Here is a 27,874-nt window from a genome sequence, read left to right on the forward strand (position 1 = left end):
CCTTTCCTCAGTTTTACAGAATCTGGTGTTTCTCTGCAGACTGTTCCTTCCTTTTTGCCCGCTTTTCACTCTATGGGTTCAGCTAAACAAAAAAGAATTTTGCAGAGAATAGATGTATGAAGAATCCTTCGCTACCTGCAGGAGACCAGTGATTCCCGTCTTTCCAACCATCTTTTTATGCTGACTAGCCAATCAAGACAAGGTAAACCAGCCTCTAAGGCTTCAATTGCCATATGGATTTGAATGGCTATTTCTTCATAAATTGCCTGTGGAAAATTGCCACCTATCTCTATTGCAGCACATTCAACTAAAAGTGTTGCTGCTTTGTGGGCGGAGTCCCGGGCTGTTCCACGCAATGAAATCTGTAGAGCAGCTACTTGGTCTATTCTCCATACGTTTACAGGGTTCTAAAGAGTGGATGTGGCGGTTCAAGAGGATGTACTTTTGGGTCCTTAGTGCTGCAGGCAGACTCATCTTTCTCTCCCTAGTTGTCTGGCACAGCTTTGGTATGTGAGCTTCAGTACAGAATCCTATGTTTTTACAATACAATAGACAATTAGGTTCTTACTGCGGTTATCTTATTTCTATTAGAAGGCATAGGATTCTGTACAGCCCACCCTGTGAAGGCTTCCGATTCACCTGTTTTCTGCCTTGGACATTGCTAGTGTCCACCACACGTCTTCTTTTCCTGTCATTTGGATGAAATTTAAAAAACAAGGCTATTACAGCTATTCCTTTTATCTTTTGAGGTCTTATATGATAGTGCTCATTGCACTTAGGTTGGTTCCTGGATTACCCCTATGTTCGAGTTCATGTTAATTGTTGTTAATCATAGTTCTTTTGTCATAACTTACAGAGCAGAACAGAAATGTAGTTTGTCTCGGGGAAGTTCCCAGTGCCCCTCCTCTTTTTCTTCTGTTTCAGTGGAGTTCGATTGTGCTGGTACTAACTGAAGAGGGTGCTATTCTCCATTGGTGAAGGGGAGGAGTGGAAAGCTATGTGTGACACCCTTCTGCAAAGTTTGCAACTATAGAAGGATAACAGCTTCAGTACAGAATCCTACAGTGTATGTCTTAAACCAGAAAGAAGATTACCACGGTAAGAACCTAATCTTCCATGTAGCACTGGACTTCCAGTTATAGTGATCCATGGATGATGCCTTTGAAAGTGTAGAGCCATACGTAAGGTCCATTTCGGGAAATAACATTAAGCAGACAGGCATAGAATGTTTGTTGCACGGAGACTATGTAAGGCTTGCCCTTCCCACCCCAGTTACTTCAGCAAATAAATAGCTACTGTCTTTCCCAATAATTGGACCTCCAGTTGTAGTCCATTACATTAGAGAGTTGCGCGGGGACAGAAATCCCACCCGTCCCCACCCGTCCCCGCCAAAATCCCACCCATCCCCACCCGTCCCCGTGAGGAATCCCTCCGTCCCCACCCGTCCCCGTGAGGAATCCCTCCGTCCCCACCCGTCCCCGCGAGGAATCCCCTCCGTCCCCACCCGTCCCCGCGAGGAATCCCCTCCGTCCCCACCCGTCCCCGCGAGGAATCCCCTCCGTCACCATCCTTCCCTATAAACTTCAGAAATAGTTATTTTATTTAATTATGCTACTGAATTAAAGGCTCTGGTAGAGACCCATTTACAAATAAGCAAAGAGACTATTAATTTGGAAATATTAATTGGGAAGAATACATACTTTGTAAATGGGTTTCTACCAGAACCTCTAATGTAAATATAAAATATAAATACTCAGCTGATGAGAACCCACAAACTGTCAGCTGAGGACTTCCTTTGCAGTTGGCCTGGGGTCCCTTTTGCCAAGCTTGGCAGGCAGCAGTAGCGTCCCTGAGTCACAGATGCTGGCACCTCAGTGGCTCATGGATGCTGCCAGCGACTGCTGCGCTTGGTGGAGGGGAGTTCTGACCATCTCTAGAGGAGGTCCTCTGCTGGCGGTGCTTGGGGATCCCCACCAGTCACAGCAAGGGCCAACAAGTACTTCAACACTGTAGAAATAAAACCAGAAATGCATTTCCTTTTCTTTTGAACACAAAACAAAGATATCTGCCATATACATTTCCCAAGGCAGATGACTCTATGCAATGTCACCTCGGTAACAAAATACAAAAATAGACAAATACACCCCCTCCCTTTTTACTAAACCACAATAGTAGGTTTTAGCACAGGGAGTTACGCTGAATGCCTCGCGCTGCTCTCAATGCTCATAGGCTCCCTGCGCTAAAAAACAATATTGCGGTTTAGTAAAAGGGAGCCATAGTGCAAAATATAGACAGCAGATATAAATTCTCAAAACAGACACATTTTGATCACTAAATTGAAAATAAAATCATTTTTCCTATCTTTGCTGTTTGGTGATTTCATGAGTCTCTGGTTGCACTTTCTTCTTCTGACTGTGCATCCAATCTTTCTTCCTTTCTTTCAGCCTCCTGTATGTTTCCTCTCCTCCAGACCTCATTCTCTCCCCCAACTTTTTCTTTCTGTCTCCCTGTTCCCCCTTCTTTCTGTCTCTCTGTCTGCCCCCTTTCTTTCTTTCTCCGTGCCCTCCCCCAAGCCACTCGGTTTGCTGCCACCGCCATCGGGGAATAGTCCCCAAGCCACCGCTGTCCCAAGCTTTCCCTGCAGAAGCGTCGCGCTGACCAGCATTCCGCTCCCTGACGTCAATTCTGACGTAGGAGAGGAAGTTCCGGGCCAACAAGGCATTTCTCCTCATTCCATCCAGCCTGAGCCCCATCTCTCCTTGATCCAGCATTTCCCTTCTGTGTCTGTCAGAATTACCATTCCACCTATTTTCCAGCATCACCCTTCTTTGTGTCCATCTCACCTATATCCCTATCTCACCACTTTTTCAGAATCTTCATTTGTCTCTGTCCTTGTCTTTACCCCATATTCACCATTTGCCCTTTCAATGTCTTTTTCCCCCCCCCCCCCCACACACACTTTTTCAGCATTACTTCTATGTCTCTATTTCACCTCCTCTTCATGTCCCCTCTGTATCTCTATCCTTATTCAGAAGGTCCTGCTTACCCTTTCTCTTCTTTGTGTCACTATCTCCATTTTCAGCTTTCCCCCCTTTTCCTTTGTTAATGCACCCTGTAGCCAGAATCTTTCCACCCTCTCTCCACTCCGGCCCAGCCCAGTATGAAATATTTCCTTTTGTTTCTCTCCCCTCTCTCTTCTCCTCCCTCACCCACGAGTCCTGCATCTGGCCCTCTCCCTTCTACCTGCACCTGGCAACACCCCCCTGCTCCGCGGCTCTCTTAAGCAACTCGTCAGCAGCGGTGATCAAGACAAGCTGCCGACATCGAGGCCTTCCCTCTACGAGTCCCACCTTTGTGGAAAAAGGAAGTTGAAACAAGCGGGACTCGCAGAGGGTAGGCCCCGACGTCAGAAGCTGCTGCTGAGTTGCCGAAGAGAGCCGCGGAGCAGGGGAAGGGAGAGGGAGATAGGAAGGCTGTAGAAGCTCCGGAGCATGACACCGAACCCGGCCAGGATGATTTCTTTTTCAGGCTGCTGCTGCCGCTGCCATCCCCCACCCGAAATGACAAAAAACAGCCTAATGCCCGCGTCGGGAAATAGCCATGCTGAGCAGTGAGCTCAGCACGTACACAGATGAAAGCCTTGCTTGCTGATTGGTCCGGCGGCACGGTGGGGCGGGGCCGCCGGACCAATCAGCAAGCAAGGCTTTCATCTGTGTACGTGCTGAGCTCACTGCTCAACATGGCTATTTCCCGACGCGACGCCAGACTTGTAAGCTGCATCGCCAGAATTTAGGTAGGTTGTTTTCATCCCCGTGGGAGTCCCGTGGGCAAGGGGGCGTCCCCGTGGGAGTCCCGTGGGTCAGGGGGGCATCCCCGTGGGAGTCCCGTGGGCCAGGGGGCGTCCCCGTGGGAGTCCCGTGGGCCAGGGGGGGAACCCGCGGGATCCCCGCGGGACCCGCGGGATCCCCGCGATCCCCGTTCCCGTGCAGACCTCTACATTACATGTAATGTTATCAAAGTGACAATTACCTGCAAGGTTCAGTTCAGCCAAGTATGAGGAAGTGATGAGATGTTCCAAATATCTATGAATAGTTATAATCTACCACTAATGTTGTTATTTGAGACATGTTTATTTCTGACATACACATATCAATACGAATTGGTGCAGTTTTCTTATATATATTCTGACATAATTAAGGATTTAAAGATGGCTGCATGGGGTCTCTTTTGAATCTTAAAAATCAACATCTTAATTAGATGCACTTTTGATACATGATGGAAGACACATTTACCACAAAAATCTAGATAAAGCTTAACATTTGAAAAAAAAAATCTGTTGCTTGGTAAGAAAATAAAAAAGAATTTCAGTTGCCTTTATAAAATTACTAACCAGAAGTCTTTTAGAACTCACAGAAATGGAAATACATACATAATTGTTCATTTTAATAATAAAATTTTGTCTTTTTGTAATAGTGAGCCACAGTCTATGTGCTACATTGAGACATCAAATTTAGATGGTGAAACAAATCTAAAAATCCGTCAGGTAAGCTAATTTGTTTCTTGTTTGAAGTGTCATCTTAACATAGTTCTGTGGCTGTTTATTGCAGCCAAAATGTAAACATTTTACTGGAGGCAATATAGAAAATTTATTTTGGGGAAGAGTAGAGCCTTTCTGATTAAAAAAAAAAAAAGGGGGGGGGAATAAACTCTGCTGAATTAGATCAAGGTCCATCAAACTCTGTATCCCGTTTCTAAGTAGCAAGTTCAGGTCAGAACATAATAATAATAATAATTTTATTTCTTATATACCGCCAAAGCCATAGTAGTTCGAGGCAGTTTACAATGAAGAAGGGCTGGACAATCAGTGAAAATGGTACAATGGTACAATCAGAGAAAATAGGTGGCAGAGAAAAAAAAAATAATAATGGTAAAACAGAGAAAAAAATGGTACAATCAGCGAACAGTGGTACAATCGGCGAAGGATGGTAGGACCTACTATACATGAATATCACTCTTAGCTTGATCTACCACTGAAAAAAGTATGAAGCTTCCAGGGACTCAAAAGAAATATGTAAGAAACAAACCCCCAAGGAGTTCAGCAACAAAAGTGAACGCTACTAAACACTGTCACACTGCTAGCTCTTACCTAGGTTGCAGGCAGCCTTAATAGTGACTTTCTGAGGCCTTGATGTGACTTCCTAGGAAGAGGGAAGACTCTGTTTAGGTAAGTATGACTTAGGCACTGGTGTGCTTTTTTGTTTTTTAAAATAATCTTTTTATTAGGCAAGAACATAAACAGCAATCCGCAATATCAACAGTAGCAGGAACAATCTAACCCAGAAACAATACAGAGATGCCAAATGCAGGAAAAAAGGACAGTACAAGAAAATGCGAAGTAGCACAAAGCACTCGGAGCCTAATATACAATTTTTTTCTTTTCAAAACAACAAAAATAAACAACCCTAAAACCCAACCCCAAACCCCACCCAACCCACCCTACATTGTGTGGAAGTTACAGAAGCTGTTATATACATAGAAAGAAATGCAATAGGAGCGGAAGATAGCCAGAGAAGAGAACAGTATAGTATAGTATAGTGCATGATCCCTCAGTGAAGAGGGATGGAAAAGAGAACAAAGAAAAGAGCCAACCAAGAGTAATATACATCCAGGAAGGTGGCATGGAAAGCAAAACCTAGAGGGAGCACATTAGTCAAGAACTCCCCACAGCTCATGAATTCAAAAGTAGTCTCCGTGCTCTATGGGTAAGGGAATTCCAATAAACCTCCCATACATCTTGAAACTTCATCCGACTGCGCTCCATACGCACGCACACTGCACGTCGTTCCAAGAGAGCAAGCTCATAGAGGAATGACTTCCACTGAGAAAAAGATGGGGCCACCCATGGTCTCCAAGATACCAGAATCGCTCTCTTAGCTAAGAGGAGAGCTTTGAACACAAGAGCCGAAGCCCAGTTGTAATCATGGATAAATCTCCCCCAGCATAAAAGAGAGCCAAAGATGGGGCACAAGCAGGCAGAGAAGGGCACAGGGAGGACAGGAAAGACCACACATGCCCCCAAAAAGACTGCACTCGGGGACATGCCCAAAACATATGACCCAAGGTGGCGGATCCCAGCCCACACTTAGGACACTGGTCCTGTAAAGCAAATCCAGCTCATAAGAACATAAGAACATAAGAAGTTGCCTCCACTGGGTCAGACCGAGGTCCATCTCGCCCAGCGGTCCGCTCCCGCGGCGGCCCATCAGGTCTGCGACCTGTGAAGTGGTTTCTGACCACTTTTATAACCTACCTCAAGTTCTATCTGTACCCCTCTATCCCTTTATCCTCCAGGAACCTATCCAAACCCTTCTTGAACCCCTGTACAGAGTTTTGGCCTATCACTTCCTCCGGAAGCGCGTTCCATGTGTCCACCACCCTCTGCGTAAAAAAGAATTTTCTAGCATTTGTTCTAAACCTGTCCCCTTTCAATTTCTCCGAGTGACCCCTAGTGCTTGTGGCTCCCCTCAGTTTGAAGAATCTGTCCTTATTTACTCTCTCTATGCCCTTAAGGATTTTGAAGGTTTCTATCATGTCCCCTCTAAGTCTCCTCTTAGCATACACTGAGGCCAGGAGAACAGGCCGTTGATGTAACGTACCCAGAACAAAGACATATCTGCCCTCAGGATCAGCAACGAGTTTAGTCAAGTGGAAAGGGACAGATTTATGGATGAGCAATGCCACACCTGCTTTAGCAGTAGAGAAGGAGGCCAAATACCACTGACCCACCTAAGACCGTCTCAGCTTACCATGCTCCTGGGCACTTAATTTGGTCTCTTGTAGACCCACAATATTGGCCTTGTGTCGAGCTAAGCACTGAAGAACTTTTGTCCTCTTAATTGGAGAGCCTATACCAGACACGTTCCAAGACACACAACGTATGCCTCACTTAGGTGTCAGTCACACAGGAATACACTAAATACCAGCAGCACTCAATACCAAACAGGGACTGCAAGGGGTCCCAGCCCAGCCCCCTACAGCCCACTTCTACATCCAGGGATCATGCACACACTCCCCATACACAACTCAGTAAAAATTGATTGAACAACAACAACAAAAAAAGACATGAGTGGGAATGACTCCACAATATGTAAAAGAAATAGATTCTGTCAAGCTGTCTTTTAATCTAGAGAATGTGTAGTTTAGAGAAAGATGATCAGACTAGGAAACCAGTTTGATTATTAAATCTAGCATGCTTAGATCAAAAGTAAGGATTTTTGTAAAAATAGCAAATCAAGCCCAGTGAGGCACAGCTTTGTAGGGACTCTTGCATATGCTTTAGAAAAGATACCTCTGCATCCCATATGGCTAAGCACTTGTACTTCATGTGTTTTCATTCTGTGAATTAAAGCCATGCATGGTAATGTATGCCAATTTAATCTTAACAACTGATATCCTTCTGAAAATGTGACACTTTTTTTCTTATAATGATCTTAAAAGTACTTTAAGATCAGTATAAGAAAAATTGTCACACTTGTTTGAACATTGCAGAGCTTGTAATATTTTGCAAACATTGTAATGTTCAATTAAAGTATGACATTTCAGCCATACATTGTAGGAAATGATTATTCAGATGTTAACGTGTTTGGGATAAGTGTATAAGTATTTTAAATAAATAAGATATGTGCTATGTTGCTGCTGTGTTACATGTTTGATAGATTAGTTGCAACACTAAAAAAACCACTTATTCATGAAACAATGTGTTGACAGGGTTTACCACTAACATCTGATATGAAGGACATTGATCACCTGATGAGACTTTCTGGTAAAATTGAATGTGAAGGCCCTAATAGACATCTATATGATTTTGTTGGGAATATCAGACTTGATGGACGTGGGTAAGTAAAGATCTTTTTAACTAAAATTTGTAGCATCCTGTAAAAATGGAACAGAATAAACATCACCTCCTTTTCTATTTTCCCCTCCATTGCCAGTTTACCATCAACAGAAAAGCAGAGATATACTTGGATAGAATGGCTGAAGTTTTATTAGTTCACCTACAGAGAAACTAATTCAATAGGTGCCTGAACCTCTATTTCTGTTACATTTACTCAGGAGGCCATACATTAGGTGATCAATCCGTTTCTGCAAACCAGATTTTCCAGAAGTGTTACAACTTTCAGCACCTCCCAAATTGCTAGTATAGTTTAGTGTCCCCTTCAGTTTTTCCTTCTGTAAGCAAACTGTGCAGAGGTGTTTCTGACCTGCTCTGCTTAGTTTTTCTTATTTTCAGTTATAAATTTGTTTTTTTTCTGAGACTTTGGTGCTTTGAGACCCCATATTTGGATATTCTCTGCCTGGGAAAGGATGCAGGTTCTGCTTAGCTTGACTGCAGCTTGCAGGGCAAACATTTGGGTGGACCTGAGAAGCCATCCTGCTATGTGGTACTTCAGGTCTCGGGGTCCATTCCCCTGGGAGCTAGCTCACCTGAATTTCTCAGAGGACTGAGTGCATTCCGTGGGCTCCCTGAGTATCTTGGGGTATCAGAGAACTGGCTGCATATTTTGATACCCCATCGCACTTCGAGGTTCCATGGGGGTGGAGGTAATTTTTGTCCCTCCCGCCATTCTTGCTAGTAGAATCTGAGTTCTTGCACCCAGAGATCCTTTGAAGGTTACAGATAGCGATTTAGCAAACCCAGATGCCAGCAGTCCTCAGGATCTCGCATCAACCCGCTCTCCAAAAACGCCCAATGACGCCAAGTTGGTAACCACCCCTCCACACATTTCGGAAGACATGGGAGAAAATTTCTTTAGACCAGTGGATGCTAGACATCATCCAAGTGGGTCACAAGATTGAGTTTATTTTCCTCCTACGAATTTGTTCCTTGATTCTCTAGCCGGATGGTCAGAAAACGAAGCCAAAGTCCAAGCTACACTTCAAGAACTCTTAGATATTCAGGCCAAAGAATCTGTCCTCGATGACAAGTTGGGCTCAGTTAGATACTCCAGATACTTCATTGTGCCCAAGAAAGACACAGAAGACTGAAAGTCCATCTTGGATCTCAAGGCCGCCAATGAATTTCTAAGGATCCCATTTTTCCACATGGAAACAGCCCGTTCGGTCATTGGCAATCCGAACAGGAGAGCCACAAACTGGAAACGTATCTGAAGTACATGAAACCTCAGATATTTCCTGTGGCCCGGAAAGATGGGAATATGCAGATATGCTTCTGTCAGAACTAGAAATGCAAGAAACTCCTCTGGAACCACCTCTGCAATGACCGAACGGGCTGTTTCCATGTGGAAAAATGGGATCCTTAGAAATTCATTGGCGGCCTTGAGATCCAAGATGGACTTTCAGTCTTCTGTGTCTTTCTTGGGCACAAAGAAGTATCTGGAGTATCTAACTGAGCCCAACTTGTCATCGAGGACAGATTCTTTGGCCTGAATATCTAAGAGTTCTTGAAGTGTAGCTTGGACTTTGGCTGTGTTTTTCTTCCCGAGCCACACAAACAGAAACTCAAGCAACAAATTTTGGTTCTTTTAGCAATGCCAATTCCTACTGCTTGACATTACCTTCAGGTGTTGGGTTCTATGGCAACCTCCCTGAAGGTTGTACCCAGCTCCAGGGTAAAAATGCAGCCTCCTCAGCATCATTCTCTTCAGATGCAGCTCCAATGGATAGGGCCAACGAGGAACAACTTACGCTGGTGGCTTCAAGTAGACTCCTTGTCGAAGGGCATATCTTTCTGAATCATGCAGTGGGTGACTCTTACAACCTATGCCAGCCTATTCAGCTGGGGAGCTCATTGTTGGATTCGCTCAATTCAGGGCCAATGAACTCACCATCAGAAAGGGTGGTCCATAAACCATCTGGAGCTTGAGCCATTTGGCTAGCGCTGAGAGCTATAGAAAAGGTCCTAGAGGGAAAGGCAGTAAGAGTGTTCTCTGACAATGCCACAGCAGTAGCGTATGTGAACAGAAAAGGAGGCACCAGAAGTGCTCCTTACATCTGGAATTCTCAGATGCTCTTCCAATGGATCCAGATGCTCTTCCAATGGATGGAAGTCCATCTACAGCAGCAGTCTCAAACACGCGGCCCATGGGCCGCATGTGGCTCTCCAGGTTTTATTTGCGGCCCGCGGTCTGGAGGCCATCATTCTCTTTCTTTTGGAGCAGCAGCCGGCTCGTTCGCTCAAAGCCGCGGGTTGGTGGCTCCTTGCGCTATCCACTCCTGCATTGGAAGCCTCTCTGATGTCACAACATCAGAGAGGCTTCAGACGCAGGCGCGGATCTCGCAAGGAGCCACCACCCGCGGCTTTGAACGAACGAGCCAGCCAGACACGCTGCTGCTCCAGTGGCGTACCAAGGGGGGGGCAGTCCACTGTTCTCTTCCCTGAAGGGCCGACCAACTCTGGCGGCCCAATGTCAATTCTGATGTCGAGAGGACGTTCTGGCTAGCCAATCGCTGCCTGGCTGCCCGGAACGTCCTTTCTGATGTTAGAATTGACATCGGGCAGCGAGAGTTGGTCGGCCCCGTGCAGAAGAGAAGTAGGGAGATGGCCTGTTCCCGATAGCGGCAGCAGCAGCAGCCTATTCCGCGGCGGCGGTGGCATGGGGGAGGGCAGGAAGGAAGGAAGAAAGAAAGAAGGTGGGGTGGGGACAGGGAGCCAGAAAAAAAAGCAAAAAATGGGGCACGGAGGAAGGAAGAAAGAAGGAGGGGGGACAGGGAACCAGAAACAAAGCAAAAAATGGGGCACGGAATCAGAGAAAGACAGACAGAGAAAGAAAGAAAAAGTTTGGGGAGGGAATGAAGTATGGAGGAGAGGAAGCATACAGGAGGCTGAAAGAAGGGAAGAAGTATTGGATGCACAGTCAGAAGAATAAAGTGCAACCAGAGACTGATGAAATTACCAAACAAAGGTAGGAAAATGATTTTATTTTCAATTTAGTGATTGAAATGTGCCAGTTTTGAGAAAGAAAAGATATTGAACTTTAAATGTGAGTGTTGCAGAAAAAAAATAGAGTACTTGGAGTGCCGCAGAAAAAATAGTTAATGTCTTATTAAAGAAATGACAATTTTGCATGAGGTAAAACTCTTTATAGTTTATATATCTTTCCTTTTAACTGTTAAAGGAAAATTTTATAAACTATAAAGAGTTTTACCTCATGCAAAATTGTCATTTCTTTAATAAGGCATTAACTATTTTTTCTGCGGCCCTCCAAGTACCTACAAATCCAAAATGTGGCCCCGCAAAGGGTTTGAGTTTGAGACCACTGATCTACAGGCTCTTTCCGCTGCCCATGAGACCAGAGTAGAAAATGTTCAGGCTGACTTTCTCAATTGGTGATTCCTGGACCCAAAAGAATGGTCTCTTTCCCAACGATCGCTGGGTCAGACTGTTAATGGATTTGATGGTTCTGCCAAAAACTTGAAAGTGAAGCACTTAGTCAAAGAGAAGAACCATCAAGCTTAGGGCTGGATGCGTTGGTTCAGCCCTGGGGCAGCCAAGGACTCCTTTATGTCTTCCCATCTTGGCCCATGGTGGGCTGGGTCATCCACAGGATTGCAACTCATCCAGAACTCATGATCTCAGTGGCCCCAGACTGGCCTCGCTGACTGTGGTATGCAGACTTACTAGTACCGTACATCTTCGGCAGGACTGGATCCTCAAGTTTCCCTCTTCATCCCAGGCTTCACAGTCGGGGGCCAGTCCCCATGGAGATTCCACAGTGCTTTGGTCTTATGGCATGGCTCTTGAGCACACAGCCCTAGTTCGCAAGAGATATTATATATGATTATTGTCACTATTCCGGGCTAAGAAGCCTTCTACTATGGTGGCCTATGCCAAAACTTGGAAGGCTGTTCAACACTAGTGTGAAAGAGACTGGGTGGAACTGCTCTGAGCTCCCATTCCAATTATCCTTGCTTTTCTGCAGGTCTGTCTGAAAAAAGGTCTTGCAGTAACTTCCCTCAAGGTGCAAGTGGCAGGCCTTTCATGATTCTGGGCACAAAGTGGTAAAATTTCACTGATAGCTCACCTAGATGTGACCAGATTTCTAAGAGGGATGCTCTGGTTAAGGCCTCCTTTCCCACCATGGAATCTTAACACCATCCTTAAGGTGCTGAAAGTTGTGAGTAACAAACTTCTGCAAAACCTGATTCACAGGAATGGATTGAGAACCTAACATAGGGACTCCTGAGAAGATTAACAGAAAAAAGATTATCCAAGTAACCTAGGGGTCCTTTTATCAAGCTGCGCTAGTGGGATTAGCGCGTTGGACATTTCATCATGTGCTAATCCCCGCGGCTGGCTAAAAAACTAACCCCTGCTCAATGCACGCGTTAGCGGCTAGCACGGCAGGCGGTTTAACGTGCGGTATTACGCACGTTAAACCCCTACTGCAGCTTGATAAAAGGACCCCCTAATCTTTCATTATTGACATCTAGCCCCTTCTTTCAACTATTCTAGGCATATTTGGGGGCCAGTAAAGTCACTTATGAAGCAACGCCTTTCCAGATGTTCCCTGAAGTGCACTTAAGACTGAAGACATTGCCTGAAATCCCATCTTGAATTACAAAACATCAATGCTGTGATCCAAAGACAGACTGAACTGTTGCATGCTTCTTACTACTGTCTATCACCATAGATGTAATTTGTCTAACATTGGCCTCTTCCAGCTTCTCTCTCTGTATAACAGAGGATTGAACACCTGCCACAGTGTTAATCTCTGGAGATACTGAGACAGATGTTGCACCTGAGCCTAAATCTGCCTGCAAAAACAGAAGAGACCAGTGAGATGGGTGGGGAACTTGGCCTCACTTGCAAAAACTGAAGAAGAAAAGACCCCTTCAGTCTCAGGCCTGATCTATCTTAAGAGGAGACTGGCAGAAGACTGAGTGCTAAGGCAGGTAGGTAGCCTGTACCTTGATTGTTGAAAGTATGGAGACATGCCAGACCATTGAGCACCATGGCAGGTGGGAAGCTTACATCTAAATTCAAGAAAGCTTGGGATAAGTATGTTGAATCTCTAAGGGAGAGGAGAAGATAGTAGATGGCATTGCTAGGCAGTCTAGACAAGCCATATGGTTTTTATCTGCCTTCATTTTTCTTTATTTCTGTGTTGCCCATGGAATTTCAAAATGGGCAGTCTCGTGAAATTGTTGCTAGAGATCATGGCAGCCATTCTGAGAGCAGAACCAGCATGGGCAGAAGCAACTGGAGATCATTCCTATCCAGGGATTGTAAGATAAGCCGGAGGGGTTGTATCTACAGGTGTGAGGGAGGGAGATAAACAGGACAAAGCGCCAATTTTCGGCTTCCATCAAAAACCCGGTCTGTTTCGGCTGAAAATAGGTAGAAAAAGGGTTTGGTTTGGCACCATAACAAAAAGAAAAATTCAGTCGGCCTGTCTACGTCCCACTTTATCAGACTTCTCCATCTTTAACTATCTTCCTTCCTACTCTTAGTAACATTTGCTGTCTTCCAGGCCACATTCAAAATTATACTGACTTCTCCAGTACAACAGTGATTGACTTTATGTAAACAGCACTTAACATGGATCAGAAATATCACTAAACTGAATATAGAATCTCAGAAACTTCAGGTTTATTTATGGCACATAGACAATGAGACTAATTATATTTACTACTCATTCATCTTTCCTGTAGAAGCAGAGAGAAATTATTATACAGTGGAGAAAAGTTTTGTACATATTATAAAATATATCATCACCCAGTTTTTTGCTTAGTTTCACTCTAATTGAGACTGTTAAGATGATTAAAGGATTTGCTTAGACCAGAGAACTTTTGTACAGTGATCCAAAGGATTATCCCTCTCTTGTCTAATTGTAATAGTTACCTTGTGGAAATATGCAAGAATCAGTTGAAAGCTCTTCAGGTAGCACAATTTTTTTACTGCAAAGGTTTTAATGGGTTGTAGCCAGTTTATTCATATATCGCTTATTTTAAAACAACTTCACTGACTCCCTATAGAGTATAGGAATAGATTTAAGATTTTATGTATTGTTTGTGATTATTACTACTAAATTGCATATTTATCATTTTGGGTGCTGCAAACAAAGCTTTGTTGGAAGTTCCACCATATAACAAAATCAGATTGGAATATCATTGATCATTTATTTATGTTTTATGTTCTTGGACCACAACTTTGGAATAATGTGCTGTTTGGAGATGAGAGAGATGTAAAACCTGGGAGTATTTAAAAGAAATTGAAACAATTTTGTTTTAACAGGCATACCTAGGAGTTTACGATGAGGTATAATTTAGTAAAATAAGATGCAAGATCTTTTTATTTGTGAAAAGGAAAGTGGAGATTTGATGTTTGAATTTACTGTATGTAATGTTTGTTTTTTTAGATATTCTGTTAATGATTGTAATCCAAAGGTACACAACAAAGAAGCAAGGCTGTTGATACAGCAATTGTAGAAACAAAATCTCCCAAGAATATTTTAGATTGTGCAGGCTATAAATGTTTTAAATCAATCAGAGCACCTTGGTCCAGACCAAATGTCATCCTGATGTCATCTGAGAAGCTCCTCATTATTTGAGGTTGTTGCAATAAATGACAATAGGAGTTGTAAAGCTTTAGGTGTCCTTTTTTTTTTTTTTCATATTAAATAAAAATATCCCAATATTATTTATTTCAATTGAAAATACTCACAATTGAAGCAGAAACTATTGAAAATCTATATTTAACATCCTCTTGAAGAAACGAAGACAAGAACTGAGTAAGAGAAACCAAAGAGAGATTTGCCGGTTTTCTCTCCCTCATCAATGAGACGGCGAGACATTGGATTAAAGACAGAAGAAATTAAAGAGAGAAGAGTTGGCAGATTGGATATTGTCCTCCTCTGAAACTGAAAAAGTTTTTAGCGCTGAAGTGAAGACATCGGGGCACTAGAGCGGAGAGGCACTGGTGGCAGGAAGCTGACGGTTGTTTGAATAAAAACTTGTGCCTGCTGAGGGGGATAAATCCCGAAGTAAAAGAACAAGGGGAGTGATAAAATCGGCGAAAACTGTTACAACAGAAAATCAATTACTGAAGATAATAACTTAAATATAAATAAAAGATAATTTGAAAACATTTCCTGTCAGAAAAAAAAAACGCAGAAAAGATCTGAAGCGAAGGAGAAAAGTAAGGCTACTAATTTTTACCGGTCTTTCTGTGTGGTGATATGACATGAAAGTGAGAAGAGCTGTAAAAAATTTATTAACTGATTAATATTGAAAAAGGGACGGATCCCAGTGTGAGACCGTTGTTAGTTAGATTCCTGAGCTGCGGCGGTTTGAAGCGCTGAGTCGGAGCCTGAGAGACTAATTGATTGATACTTTTATTGTTTTCCCTTGGCGCTAAATCGGCGCAGCATCAAGACAGAAAACATATAAAAAGGGAAAAGAAATGTCAGCGAAAACAATCTGATGATACTGAAGGTCATAAAAGTTAAAGAAAGTGTGATTATATCATTTGCCGATTTGAAAGCGGAGAAAATGAGAGAAGGCTCTTGAAGACTTAAATTGAAGAAGATTTGCAGCTTTCTCAGAACGGTAAATTATTCAAATTTAACTGAGAGGTGTCTGACACGGAAGAGAGAGGGGCTAAGGAAAGATAAATTACTGATTCTAACGACTTGTCTCTGCACTGATGTGGAGTTGAACTCCTAAGTGTGGCAGTTTGAAGCAGCCATTTCCAAATTAAAGCTGAAACGGAGACCTGAGTGATTAACTGATCTTATTGACTGAAGCCAATCTTCTTGTTTGCTCACTCTCAGCGTTGGATCAGCATTGAAGCAGATAACAGGGAAAAAAAAAAAAGGATTTATTCATCAACGGAGATATTTTGATAGAGAGATTGACATCAATTGAAGACTTGAAAGAAAAGAGACAAGCGGCAAAATATTGAAACTGATACAGAGAGACAGTGAAGGCAGGCTGAAAAAAAAAAAAATTAAATTGACCAAAAGAGGAACTTTGACTGAAAGTGACTATTGTGTCTCCTAATAAATATAAAGAAAGAAGAACCAAGAAAAAGAAAACAACAACATGGCAAGTACCAGACAAAACAAAAATGAGGCTGGTACATCTGCAAAAAGACAGAAACAAGATCAAATAACACCAAGCAAGATCCCACTTCCTGTTGAAGAACCAGACATATTGAGTAAAGCAGAAGTTATGGAAGAACTAAGACAAATAAAACAAATGCTTAAGGAAACTGTAACCAATATGTCTGAAATGAAGGAAGAAATTTTAAACATTCATAGACAAATGGAAGTTAATAACAAAAGAGCAACTGAATTAGAATCAAAAATGGAAGTTATAGAAAGTGAATCAAAAAGATGTAAAAATGACAGCCTGGAATTAAATAAATTGAAAGATCAACTGGAGGACTATGAGAATAGAGGAAGAAGGAAAAACATTAAACTTTTTGGAATACAAGAAAATTTAGAAGGAAAAAATACTATCCTTTTCCTTGAAAATTTAATTCCAAAAATATTACAACTGGATTTGAAACAACCACTTGAAATAGAAAGGGCGCATAGAATCCCAGTCAAAAATTTGGATAACAAAGGCAGGCCAAGACCGATAATTTTCAAAATGCTTAGATACCAACAAGCATTAGAAATATTAAATGCTGCAAAAAAAGACAAAAATCTAAATTATAAAGGATCCAGAATATGGTTTTTGCCGGACTTTGCTAAAAACACAGCAAATAAAAGAAAGAGACTATTAGACATGAGACCTCAACTAAAAGAAAAAGGTTTTAAATATGGTCTATATTATCCGGCGAAAATGAGAGTATCATCTGGAGATAAATCCATCTACTTCGAGGATCCAGAAAAACTAAAAGCTTTTCTTTCTAATCCAGAACCTATGATATTTTAACATAAAACATTAAGATGGTTTTGATGACTTTATGAAAAATTATAAAAATATGAAATATTGAAATATCTGAAGAAAAGGGGAAATATGATATAAAGAAAGCAAGAGATAAAATTAAAAATTGTTAAATGGATAATGATACATTAATGAAATGTTATGAAAAAATGATTAAAGATATTAAAAGGTTAATATAGATAGATAAAAGGGAAATTTGTTTGAATATTGAATATTGATTGCCTAGGGAGAGGAGAATGTTCGGGTTACAGTTCCAATGTGTATCCTTAAGCAGCCATTGTATGGGGTGGGAAAGGGAAGAAAAAGGAGAGTATTTACTAGAATGATTAAGGAAAAAATAAACAAGGGATTAGATACTTTAGGGGTAAATATGTATGTCGTGTAAAACATTTTTTGGATTTTAAATAAGAAAGAAGAGGGGAAGAAAATTATAATGAGAAGTATTAAAATGTATAATGTCTTTTAAAATATATTCTATTAATGTCAATGGCCTGAATCATGTAATTAAAAGGAAAAAAGTATTAACATTTTTAAAAAAGCAAAATGCGGATATTTACTGTCTGCAGGAGACCCATCTTAGTATAAAAGAATCACAGAAACTATCGGGTGGGTGGGTAAAGGAATGTTTTTTTGCTCCAGCAGAGGGGAAAAAAGCAGGGGTAGCAATTCTTATAAATAAAAAATGTATGGCCAAGATTAAGGTAAAAAATTCAGATCCACATGGAAGATGGATACATATTGATATAGGTATGGGAAATGATACCCTGACGTTGTTTAATATATATGCCCCTAATTCGAATCAATCAGAATTTTTTAAAAAATTACAAAATATGTTGTTACCACTGGCTGCTTCTAATTTAGTGGTGGCTGGAGATTTTAATGCTGTAATGGATCCATTATTGGATAAAAAACCAGGTAAAAGTATAAAATCTTTAGGTTTAGATAATTTGGTTCAATCATGTGATTTGAAAGATATATGGCGTATTCTTCATTTTAATGATCATGAATTTTCATTTTGTTCACAGGTTCATAAATCATTTTCAAGAATAGATTATATTTTTGTTTCAACAAATAAAGTGCAACAGGTGATTAAAGCTTCCATAGATCCTATTATTATTTCGGATCATGCGGGAGTATGGATAGAATTACAATTAGATCAATTAGAGAATGGTAGACCTCTTTGGAGATTTGATAATGCATTGCTTGTGGATGACAAATTTTTGGAAAATTTTAAAACACAAATTAATGATTTTTTTCAACTAAATTTAGTGAAGGACACATCTATAGAGAATGTATGGGATGCATTTAAAGCAACTATGAGGGGTAATATTATATCATATTCAGCTTTTATTAGGAAACAGATTAAAATACAATATATAGAATTAGAAAAAGAAATAAAAATATTAGAAGCTAAATTGGTAAGTAAATGGGAAAATGAAGTTTTGCAAGCTCTTTTGAAAGCAAAAGGTAAATATAATGAATTAACTTCAAAAATGATAAGAAGAGATTTGTTTTCCAAGCAAACAATGTATTATGGAAATTCTAATAAGGCGGGGAGATTATTGGCAAATTATCTTAAAGCAAAAAAAAGAAGAACTAATATTAATGGAATAAAAGATGATAATGGTATAATAACAAATCAAACAAATATAATATTAAAACAATTTTTAAAATTTTATAAGGACCTGTATTCTTCCGAGCCTTATTTGGAGAGACAAAAAGATGGAAAAAATTTTTTAGATTTAATTAATGGACCTAAGATTCCTGATCATATAAAACGGAGTTTAGATGAACCTATATCATTAAAAGAATTAGAAACAGCATTGAGATCTCTTAGAGTTGGATCCGCTCCAGGTGGTGATGGTTATACAGTAGAATTTTATAAAACATTTCAAAATATCCTTTCCCCATATTTACTAAATTTATATCAGACACAACTTATAAAAGGTAATATTAAAGGTACTATGGCTGAATCAATAATAATTGTTTTGCCTAAGCCAAATAAAGATCCTTCTTTAGTTTCAAACTACAGGCCTATATCTTTGATAAATGTTGATAATAAACTTTTGGCAAAAATTTTGGCTTTGAGATTAGCCAAAGCTCTCCCACATATTATAGATATGCATCAAACGGGTTTCGTTGCTAAAAGACATTCCTCTAATAACTCTAGATTATTGTTTCACATGTTAAACTTATCAAAAAAAATAGATGAACCAGCTTTTACAATTTCATTAGATGCTGAAAAAGCATTTGATAGGGTAGAATGGAATTTTATGTATCAAGCTTTAGAATGGTTTGGTATAGGTTCTGGATTTATACAAATGGTAAAAACATTGTATAGCTTCCCGATTGCAAGATTAAATATTAATAATATGGGGGGTCACGTGATGACGTTGAGCTGAACGGCGGCTCCCTGCCCGTGCTCCGACCCTCTCGCGCCCTAATCTTCGCTATTTACAGCCATTCTGCCTTGCATCAAGTATTCCTTTGCAGTGGGGTGGAGCGGAACGCTGCGGGGAGCTAGCGGCTGCGTCGGCGGCTCTCTGCAGCGAATTTTCGGCAAGTTATGCCCATCAAGACCCCGCGGCCGACTCGGGCTCAGCGTGTGCACGAGGCACTAAAAATGGCGTCTGGCTCGGCCACCCCGCCGAGGGTTCTGCTGCAAGATGACGCGGTGAAAGAACTGACCCGGACAATTTCAGCAGCAATCGACGAACGGCTCACTAAGCTACAAGCAACAGTTGAAGATGTAAGGGATTGCCTGGAGCGACATGGGCAGCGTCTCCAGACTGCGGAGTCCCGCATATCTGCCCAGGAGGATCATGCTGTGGTGCTGGAGACGCGGATTCAGGCCCTGCAGGCTCAGTGCGCGACCCTCCACGAGCGATTCGAAGATCAAGAGAACCGCGGACGTCGAAACAACATCCGACTGGTGGGTCTGGCGGAGTCCATTCGTGACGCTGAGCTGCGGGAGCTGGTGGAGCTGTGGCTTCCTGGAGCGGTGGGCTTTGCCCCGGAAGGGTCGCGCACCGTGGTGGAGAGGGTGCATCGCCTGGGTCCGCGACGGGAGGGCGCGGGCCGGCCCCGACCCGTTATTGCCAGGTACCTCAACTTCGCTGATAAGGCCCAGGTCATGGCCCTGTATAGAAAAAAGGGCGCGCTGGAGCATGCGGGCACAAAGATCCTGCTCTTCAATGATTATTCAGTCGAAGTGGCGGCTCGCCGGCGCGCCCTGGCACCTTACTGCACCGAGCTGCGAAACAGAGGCATCCGCTTCATGGTGCAATACCCTGCCCGGGTCCGGGTCTTTGAGGCCGGGGGACCGAAGACCTGCGAGGACGTTGCGGCGTTACAGGCCTATATAAGTTCTCTGGCGCCTGTGCCTCCGGCGCCCTAAGAAGATCTGCATGGTTCTCGCTGCGCTTCTCCTCAGATTGGGACCCCCCTGGAGACTTTACACCTGGACAGGGGGTTGGACTGTCTTGCGCTTTTGCCCTCTGCACCGGTGTGGGGGAGGGCTTTAAGGGCTCTAGGGCCAACCTGGCCTTTTCGCTATTTCACTGGCTCTCCTGTTGGCTGTAGCTGGGGCCGCCTGTGCTTCCAGGTGGGGTCCGGACTGCCTTTTTGTTTCCTGGACTGATGTTCTTGGCCCTCCTTGGGGGGTGATTCGGGGAGACCTAACCTGTTATGCTTGATGCCCCTTTCGTTTTGACCCCTGACCAGAACTTTCCCTCATGGGTTTATGGACCGAGATGATGTTCCCTTTGTGTTTGCAGGGACCTGGAATTTGGGGGACCTTTGGGGCTTGGCATTTTAGCCTATGCCCCGTGTTTGTATATCCTGTTTCTTCTCCTCCCTTTGGCCAACTGTTGAGCTTGCGGCCCTGGGCATGTTTGTCTCGGGGGGTCTGATGTTGGGGGTGGGGTGGCTCTCTTTCTGAGATCTTTTGGGTCTTTGCGTGAGAGGATTGGGGGGGGCTTTCCATACTATGTTTTTACTGTGGGGGGGGAGGGGATGGAGGGGTTGTTGGTTGGGGTCGGGAGGGAGGAGTGGGGGGATGCATGAGTGGGGGCTTGTATGTCTGTTGTGCTGGGGTATGTTTGTTTGGGGTGGTTTTGGGTGTGATCTAGGGTGGGGTGGGGGGGTTCGGCTGTGGGGGGGAGGTTCTCTGGTTCAGTGGAGGGTTGGGAGCTATACTGCCCGTTCTTGGGGGTCCGGCTGGGAGACTCTCAGGGACTGTACACTGCTTTATTGGGACTGGACATTGGTGATGGGCACTTCCCATGGCTATGGCTGACTTGGTGTGCCTTACGCTAAATGTGGCAGGCATCAACTCGCCTGTGAAGCGCACCAAGGTTATGTCGTTCCTAAAGAAGGAAAAAGTCTCGGTGGCTTTTCTACAGGAGACTCACCTCACGGCCTGTGAACATCAAAAGCTAAAGCGTGACTGGGTAGGGGAAGTGGTTGCATCCTCTTTTTCTTCTAGGCAGAGGGGGGTGGCTATTCTCATTCACAAGGCGGTTATTGCTGTCACCCATAGAGTTATCCAGGATCCTCAGGGCCGGTTCGTTATTTGGGCGGGGACTTTGTCTGATAGACATGTGGTGCTTTGTAATGTCTACGCTCCAAATGTTTACACTCCTTCCTTCTTCTCTACTCTCTTGGCCCACTTGATAGCGTTACCGAATTACGAGCTCCTGCTGGGTGGGGATTTCAATATCACTAGTGACCCTTCTATTGATTGTAAGCCCCCGAGACCAGTGGCGGCGGACAATGAGAGTAGGGGGGTGAATTTCCTGATGAGGGAACTGGACCTCCAGGATGTGTGGAGGGTCTACCATCCTGGGGAGGTGGATTTTACTTTTTTTTCGGGGGTTCATCACTGCCACTCCCGTCTGGATTATTTTTTACTCCCCTCTCGGTCAATTGGCCGGACAGTGAGTACCCATATTTTGGATGTTCCTTTCAGTGATCATGCTGCTGTATCCTTGTCCCTCAAGTGGGGGAGCGGATCCAATGGGGATCGCATTTGGCGTTTCAATCCCTCCCTGTATCTTGACGCAGAATTTCATACCTACCTTATAGAGGAATGGTCTAAGTATAAGCAAACGAATGAGGGGACTGATGTCTCGGATACCATGTTCTGGGAAGCGGCGAAGGCCTATTTGCGGGGATGTATTATAGCCTACTCTATTCGCAAGAGAAAGTTGCGGGAGGCTGAACTAACCTCGTTAGCAAAACAAATGAGGGAATGTCGGCTTTATCACCTGCGGCATAGCTCAGAGGAAGCTCGACAGTCGTACTTTCGCTTGCGTAAACAGATTGATGCAATTCTCTCAGCGCGGGCCTTAACCCATATTGATGTTTACAAGTTTAAACTTTATCGATGGGGTAATCGGGCGGGGAAGCTACTGGCCAACCTGGTTCGGCCATTTCGCCGTACGGCGAGCATATCTCATATTCGGGACTCCTCTAATGTGTCGCACCGGACGGAGGCGGCTATTCAGTCCCAATTTGTGCGCTTTTATAGTAACCTGTACAGCGCGGGTGCGTACGACACTGAGGCTCGTGATCTTTTCTTCCGGGACTTGACTCTCCCGTGCGTTTCTGAGGCGCACAGTGGTATACTCAACGCCCCTATCACTTGTCAGGAGATTACTATGGCGATAGGCCGTTTGAAACTCGCTAAGGCTGCGGGACCGGATGGCATGGGACCCGAGTTTTATAAGATATTACAACATCATGTGGGCCCTGCCTTATGCGCTATGTTTGAGGATATGCAGACTTCGGATAGAATTCTCCCGGAGCAGAACCATGCTCACGTCGTGGTGCTTCCTAAACCGGGCAAGGATCCCACCTTGGTGGGCTCTTATAGACCCATATCCTTGCTTAATCAGGACATGAAACTTCTTACGGCTATTTTGGCTAAGCGACTGGCTCAGGTTGTCCCTTCGCTGGTGCATCCTGACCAGGTGGGCTTTGTGCCTGGACGTTTTTCGTCGGCTAACATTCTCAAGGCACTGGTGGCTCTGAGGGAGGGCAGGGGACGCCCGGGGGATGATTTACTGGCCAGTTTGGACGCCGAAAAGGCTTTTGATAAGGTTGTCTGGCCTTACCTTTTCTGGGTCTTGCAGCGCTTTGGTATCATCGGCCCGTTTCGTGATTGGGTGGTCCGATTATACACGGCCCCTACCGCTCAACTGCTCATTAATCGTCAGCGCACGACTTCCTTTCCTTTGCGAAGAGGGACCCGACAGGGATGTCCCTTGTCGCCGCTTTTATTTATACTTTCGCTTGAACCGCTGGCGGCTAAGATTCGAGACTCCCCGGGAGTGGAGGGTATCAGGGTGGGTGCAGAGATCTGCAAGATCACCATGTTTGCGGATGATATGATGCTCTTTGTAGGCAATGCCCGGGTCTCCATCCCCTGTATAACTTCCTTTATTGACTCCTTTGGGTCCTTCTCGGGACTGTGTATTAATTTCGGTAAGTCTGAGGCACTCCCTGTCACTTCGCCTTGTGCATCGCGGGCCTTGCCTAATTTCCCTTTTCGATGGGCTATGGGGGAGCTGAAATACCTTGGGATCTTCCTCAGCGCGGACTGGGCCACGGTTTATCGCAGCAACATTACAAATCGCCTCGCTCAGCTCCGGGATACTTGTCATCGTTGGGGAGACCTCCCTCTGTCGCTCTTTGGCCGTATCGCCCTCGTTAAAATGGTTATGTTGCCCAAGATTCTGTATCCTTTGCAGATGATACCTTTATGGCTGAGGGGGACTGAGGAGCGGGCCTATAGGTCTTTTATTGGTTCATTTATTTGGCGGAACCGGAGGGCCCGCATTGGGTTCTGGAGACTCACGCAGGGTAGAGAGCGGGGCGGCTTGGCACTTCCGGATCTACGGTTATATAATGTGGCGGCTCTGTTGCGCTGGGTACACGAGCTTCACACGCTCGGCTACCGATTTGCTCCCACAGGCATGTTTGATTCCTGGGTGGCCCCGCATAGTGCACTGGCCTGTCTTGATGTGCCTAGGTGGAGGCGCCCCCGGGCAGGCTGTAATTCTCTATGGTTGGATCCGTTGCGGCGTGCGCTGCTCTGGTGGCGACGTCGGATAGGTGGGGGAGCGCGAGACCATTGGGCCTTTCAATTTGTTCGGGGTAACCCCGCGTTCCCGCCGGGTGTGGGCAGAGCGCGCGGCTTGGAAGCCAGCTTTGGCACTGGTCTCTGTTTGGGGCACGCTAGCTTAACGGCATCTGCGGATGGGACTTTCCCCCCCCTTCCTGACCTCCGCCGTCACTGGTCTCTCCCTGATATGCCTTTCTTTGCTTATTTACAGCTGCGTCACTTTTACGAGGCATCTCGGAGGAGTGCCCCAGCTGGATACCGTTTCCTGAAGGTTGACCACATCTTTCTTTCTCTCCCTGCCTCTTCGAATTCTCTCTCTACTTGGTACAGGATGGATCGGGCGGAACGGCCGGACCCTCAGCTCCTTGGCTTAGCTTCTCAATGGGCTGAGGAGTTGGGGGAGCCGGTCGGGGTTGAGATGCTGGTGGCTTGCTTTTCTAACATTCCCAGAGGAGCCCGTAATGTCGCGCTACAGGAAATACAATTTAAAATACTACACCGCACTTATTTCACCAGGGTGAGGGGCAGGAGGGCGGGCCTCTGGGAATCTGATATCTGTGTTAAATGCAAGCGTATGCGTGGTACCCTTGTGCATATGCTACTTGACTGCCCGCAGCTGGGAACTTACTGGACTGGGGTGTTAGGATTTTTGGCTCGGGTTGTGCAACTGCCCTTTCAATGGTCCTATTTATTTCTTCTACTGGGGTGCGAGGGAGAGGTCATAGATCAGGGCCTGAGCCTGGAACATTGGCGCTTCTTATATACTGCACTGCTGGTGGCCAAGCGCGGGGTGCTCCGTCTTTGGATGGATGCCGGTGCGCCTGAGGTGGTAGGCTGGAAGCGCTCCTTACTCGAAGTAGCTCGCTGGGAGCTTCGCGCCTGCCCGGAACCGATGTCGGCGTCTCGACGCCTGTATCGATCTCTTTGGGATGCTACCATACTGGAGGTTGGCTCACTGTGACTATGCGAGCCTTGCCCCTACTTACTTCCACTGGACTGGGGGGGAGGGGGGGGCTTGGAGGGTGGATGGTGAATGTGAGTGTGGATCGGTATGAATGGGGTGTGGATGCTGGGGTGGGGGTGTTGGATGGATGTGGGGGGTATCCCTATTTGTTCTTGGATGTACTTGTTTATTGAAAATGTTGAATTGTACTGTACTGCCTAGCTTATTTGCATCCTGGGCTGCCTCCCTATATGGACTGCGTTGATCTTTGGTTTGTCCTCTGAGGGGCCCCGGGGGGTTTGGCTCTCCACCCTTGGGGAGGAGCTCCTCTGACTGATCTGTTATTTTATTATTTCCTTGCCATGACTGTATTGTTCTATTTTCTTTGGCTGTTCAGTACTTTTCTGTTCAATAAAAAATTATTTCAAACAAAAAAAAAAAATATTAATAATATGATATCTGATGGTTTTCAATTGCGGAGGGGAGTTAGACAAGGTTGTCCTTTATCTCCTTTGTTATTTGATGTTGTATTAGAACCCTTATTGTTAGCAATACAGCAAACGAGGGAGATACAAGGTATTCCATATTCAGATATGGAATATAAAATTTCAGCTTATGCTGATGATATTTTGCTTTATTTGAGAAATCCAGAGTCTACCTTATCTTCTTTATTGGAATTAATTGATAAGTTTGGCAAATTTTCAGGTTATAAAATTAATTGGAATAAATCTGAAATTATACCTTTAAATATTTATTGTGCAAAAGGATTATTTGACAATTTTCCATTTATATGGAAAGAAGAAGGATTTAAATATCTTGGCATTCAAGTTAAAAATACAATTGAAGATACTGTAAAAGAGAATGAAAAATATGTATTAAAAAAAGTTACGGAGTTATGTGAGCAATGGAACCCATTACATATTTCTTGGTGGGGAAGAGTTCAAACTATTAAAATGATGATGTTACCTGTAGTTTGCTACCAAATGAGTATGATACCTATTTATTTTCAGGGGTCCTTTTATAAAAAGCTTAATAGCATTTTAACAAAATTTCTTTGGCTTGGTAAAACACCTAGAATAGCTTTAGTAACTTTACAAAAATCAATTAAGGAGGGAGGGGTAAATTTTCCAAATTTCTATAGGTACCATCAAGCCTATATTCTACGTCAGGGTATGTATTGGATCCTCCCAGAACTTATAGAAAATGCACCAGATTGGTTATATTTGGAATGGCGCCTTATGTTTCCCCTAAATTTAGTTCATCTGCCAAGTATTAATATACCCAGAAGATATAGAGAAAATAAAATAATAATGGATACTTGGAAAACGTTGAGATTTATTGATAAATTAACACCTATCCCAATATACAAATCAACTAATCAATCTATATGGATAAACTCCAAGATCAAAATTGGCGGAGCTCAAATCCTTTGGAAGAACTGGATTATAGCAGGCATAAGATCTCTAGACGATGTTATTTCTGAAGGTAAACTGCTGGATTTTTCACAATTGCAACATAGATTTAGTCTTAATAAAACACAAAGTTTTAAATGGTTGCAATTGAAGCAGGCCATTCAGGATGGGTTCCCTGAATGGAAAACACTGAATAATCAATATAGTTTAAAGTTCTTATGCTTTAAAGCAGACTTCCTAGGACATCAAGCCGCATTGTGGTATAAATTAATATCTGGATATTTGAATAAAAAACCAAAAAATGGTCTAAGAGACATTTGGAGCATTGAGATTGGACATCAGATTAATGCATCTCAATGGCCACTAATTTGGTCTTGGAGAATGGGATGTACAGTGTCAGCATCTATGAGACAAACCTGGTTCTTTTTATTACATAGAGCTTTTTGGACCCCTACACGTTTGCAAAAATTAGACAGTTCTAAGTCCAATAAATGCTGGCACTGTAACCTAGAACCAGGGACATTAGATCATTTATTATATCATTGTCCCTATATTAAAATTTTTTGGAATTCAATTTGGCCACAAATTAATAAATTGATGGAAAATCATATTGCAATATCATATGATACAATTTTATTTGGAATGATGATGAGAAAAAAAAGTCAAATTTCACCAGAAAACAACAAACTTTTATTAATTATGACAGGGGTTGCCATTCAACATATAACTAATAACTGGAAGAATTACAACAACCTAAATTATACATTTTGGTGGAATACAATATGTTATATATTTAAAATGGAAAGAACAATAGCAATACAAAGGGGGACATATACTAAATTTACAAAAATATGGGGGCCATTGACAAAATACTGTAATGAATAAAAAGCAGGATATTTCTTCTTCTTTTCTTCTTTTAAGGATCTTTTTTATGACATACATAGAGGGGGGTAAGGAAAATAATTTATACATAATATGTTATAATATATTATACAAAATGTAATGTATAAATGAAAAATAATAGAAGGGTGGGGGGAGGGAGAAGTGATAAAATTTATTTAAAACATATTATATTAGATATAAAAATGTTATTGAATATTCATTAATTGTATTCTAATATGTTGTATACTTTCTATAAAATTTGAAAATTAAAAATATTATATTAAAGTAATAAAAGGGTGGGGGGAGGGTGAGGGGGAAAATCAAATTTAGATATATAATGTATTAGATATAAAAGTGATACTATGCATTTATCAATTGTATTTTAATATTATGTACACTTTATGTAAAATTTGAAAAAAAAAAAAAAAAAAAGAAGAAAAGAAGAAGAAAAATCCTACTATTTATTCATTACAGTATTTTGTTAATGGCCCCCATATTTTTATAAATTTAGTATATGTCCCTCTTTGTATTGCTATTGTTCTTTCCATTTTAAATATATGACATATTGTATTCCACCAAAATGTATAATTTAGGTTG

The 27,874-nt window shown here is 43.0% G+C and overlaps 1 protein-coding gene across 6 annotated transcripts in view; it reads left to right on the forward strand.

Annotated features, from left to right (window-relative positions):
• Nucleotides 1-27,874, forward strand: part of ATP8A1 (ATPase phospholipid transporting 8A1) — a 449,033-nt gene that overhangs the window by 118,375 nt on the left and 302,784 nt on the right. For all 6 annotated transcript variants that reach the window (XM_033946346.1, XM_033946365.1, XM_033946336.1 and 3 more), the window contains 2 exons: nt 4,474-4,543; nt 7,768-7,895. In XM_033946346.1, coding sequence (XP_033802237.1) covers nt 4,474-4,543; nt 7,768-7,895 — 198 coding nt within the window. The remainder of the gene's footprint in view (nt 1-4,473; nt 4,544-7,767; nt 7,896-27,874) is intronic.

This window comes from Geotrypetes seraphini, chromosome 1 (assembly GCF_902459505.1).
Source record: "Geotrypetes seraphini chromosome 1, aGeoSer1.1, whole genome shotgun sequence".
NCBI classification, from domain to species: domain Eukaryota; kingdom Metazoa; phylum Chordata; class Amphibia; order Gymnophiona; family Dermophiidae; genus Geotrypetes; species Geotrypetes seraphini.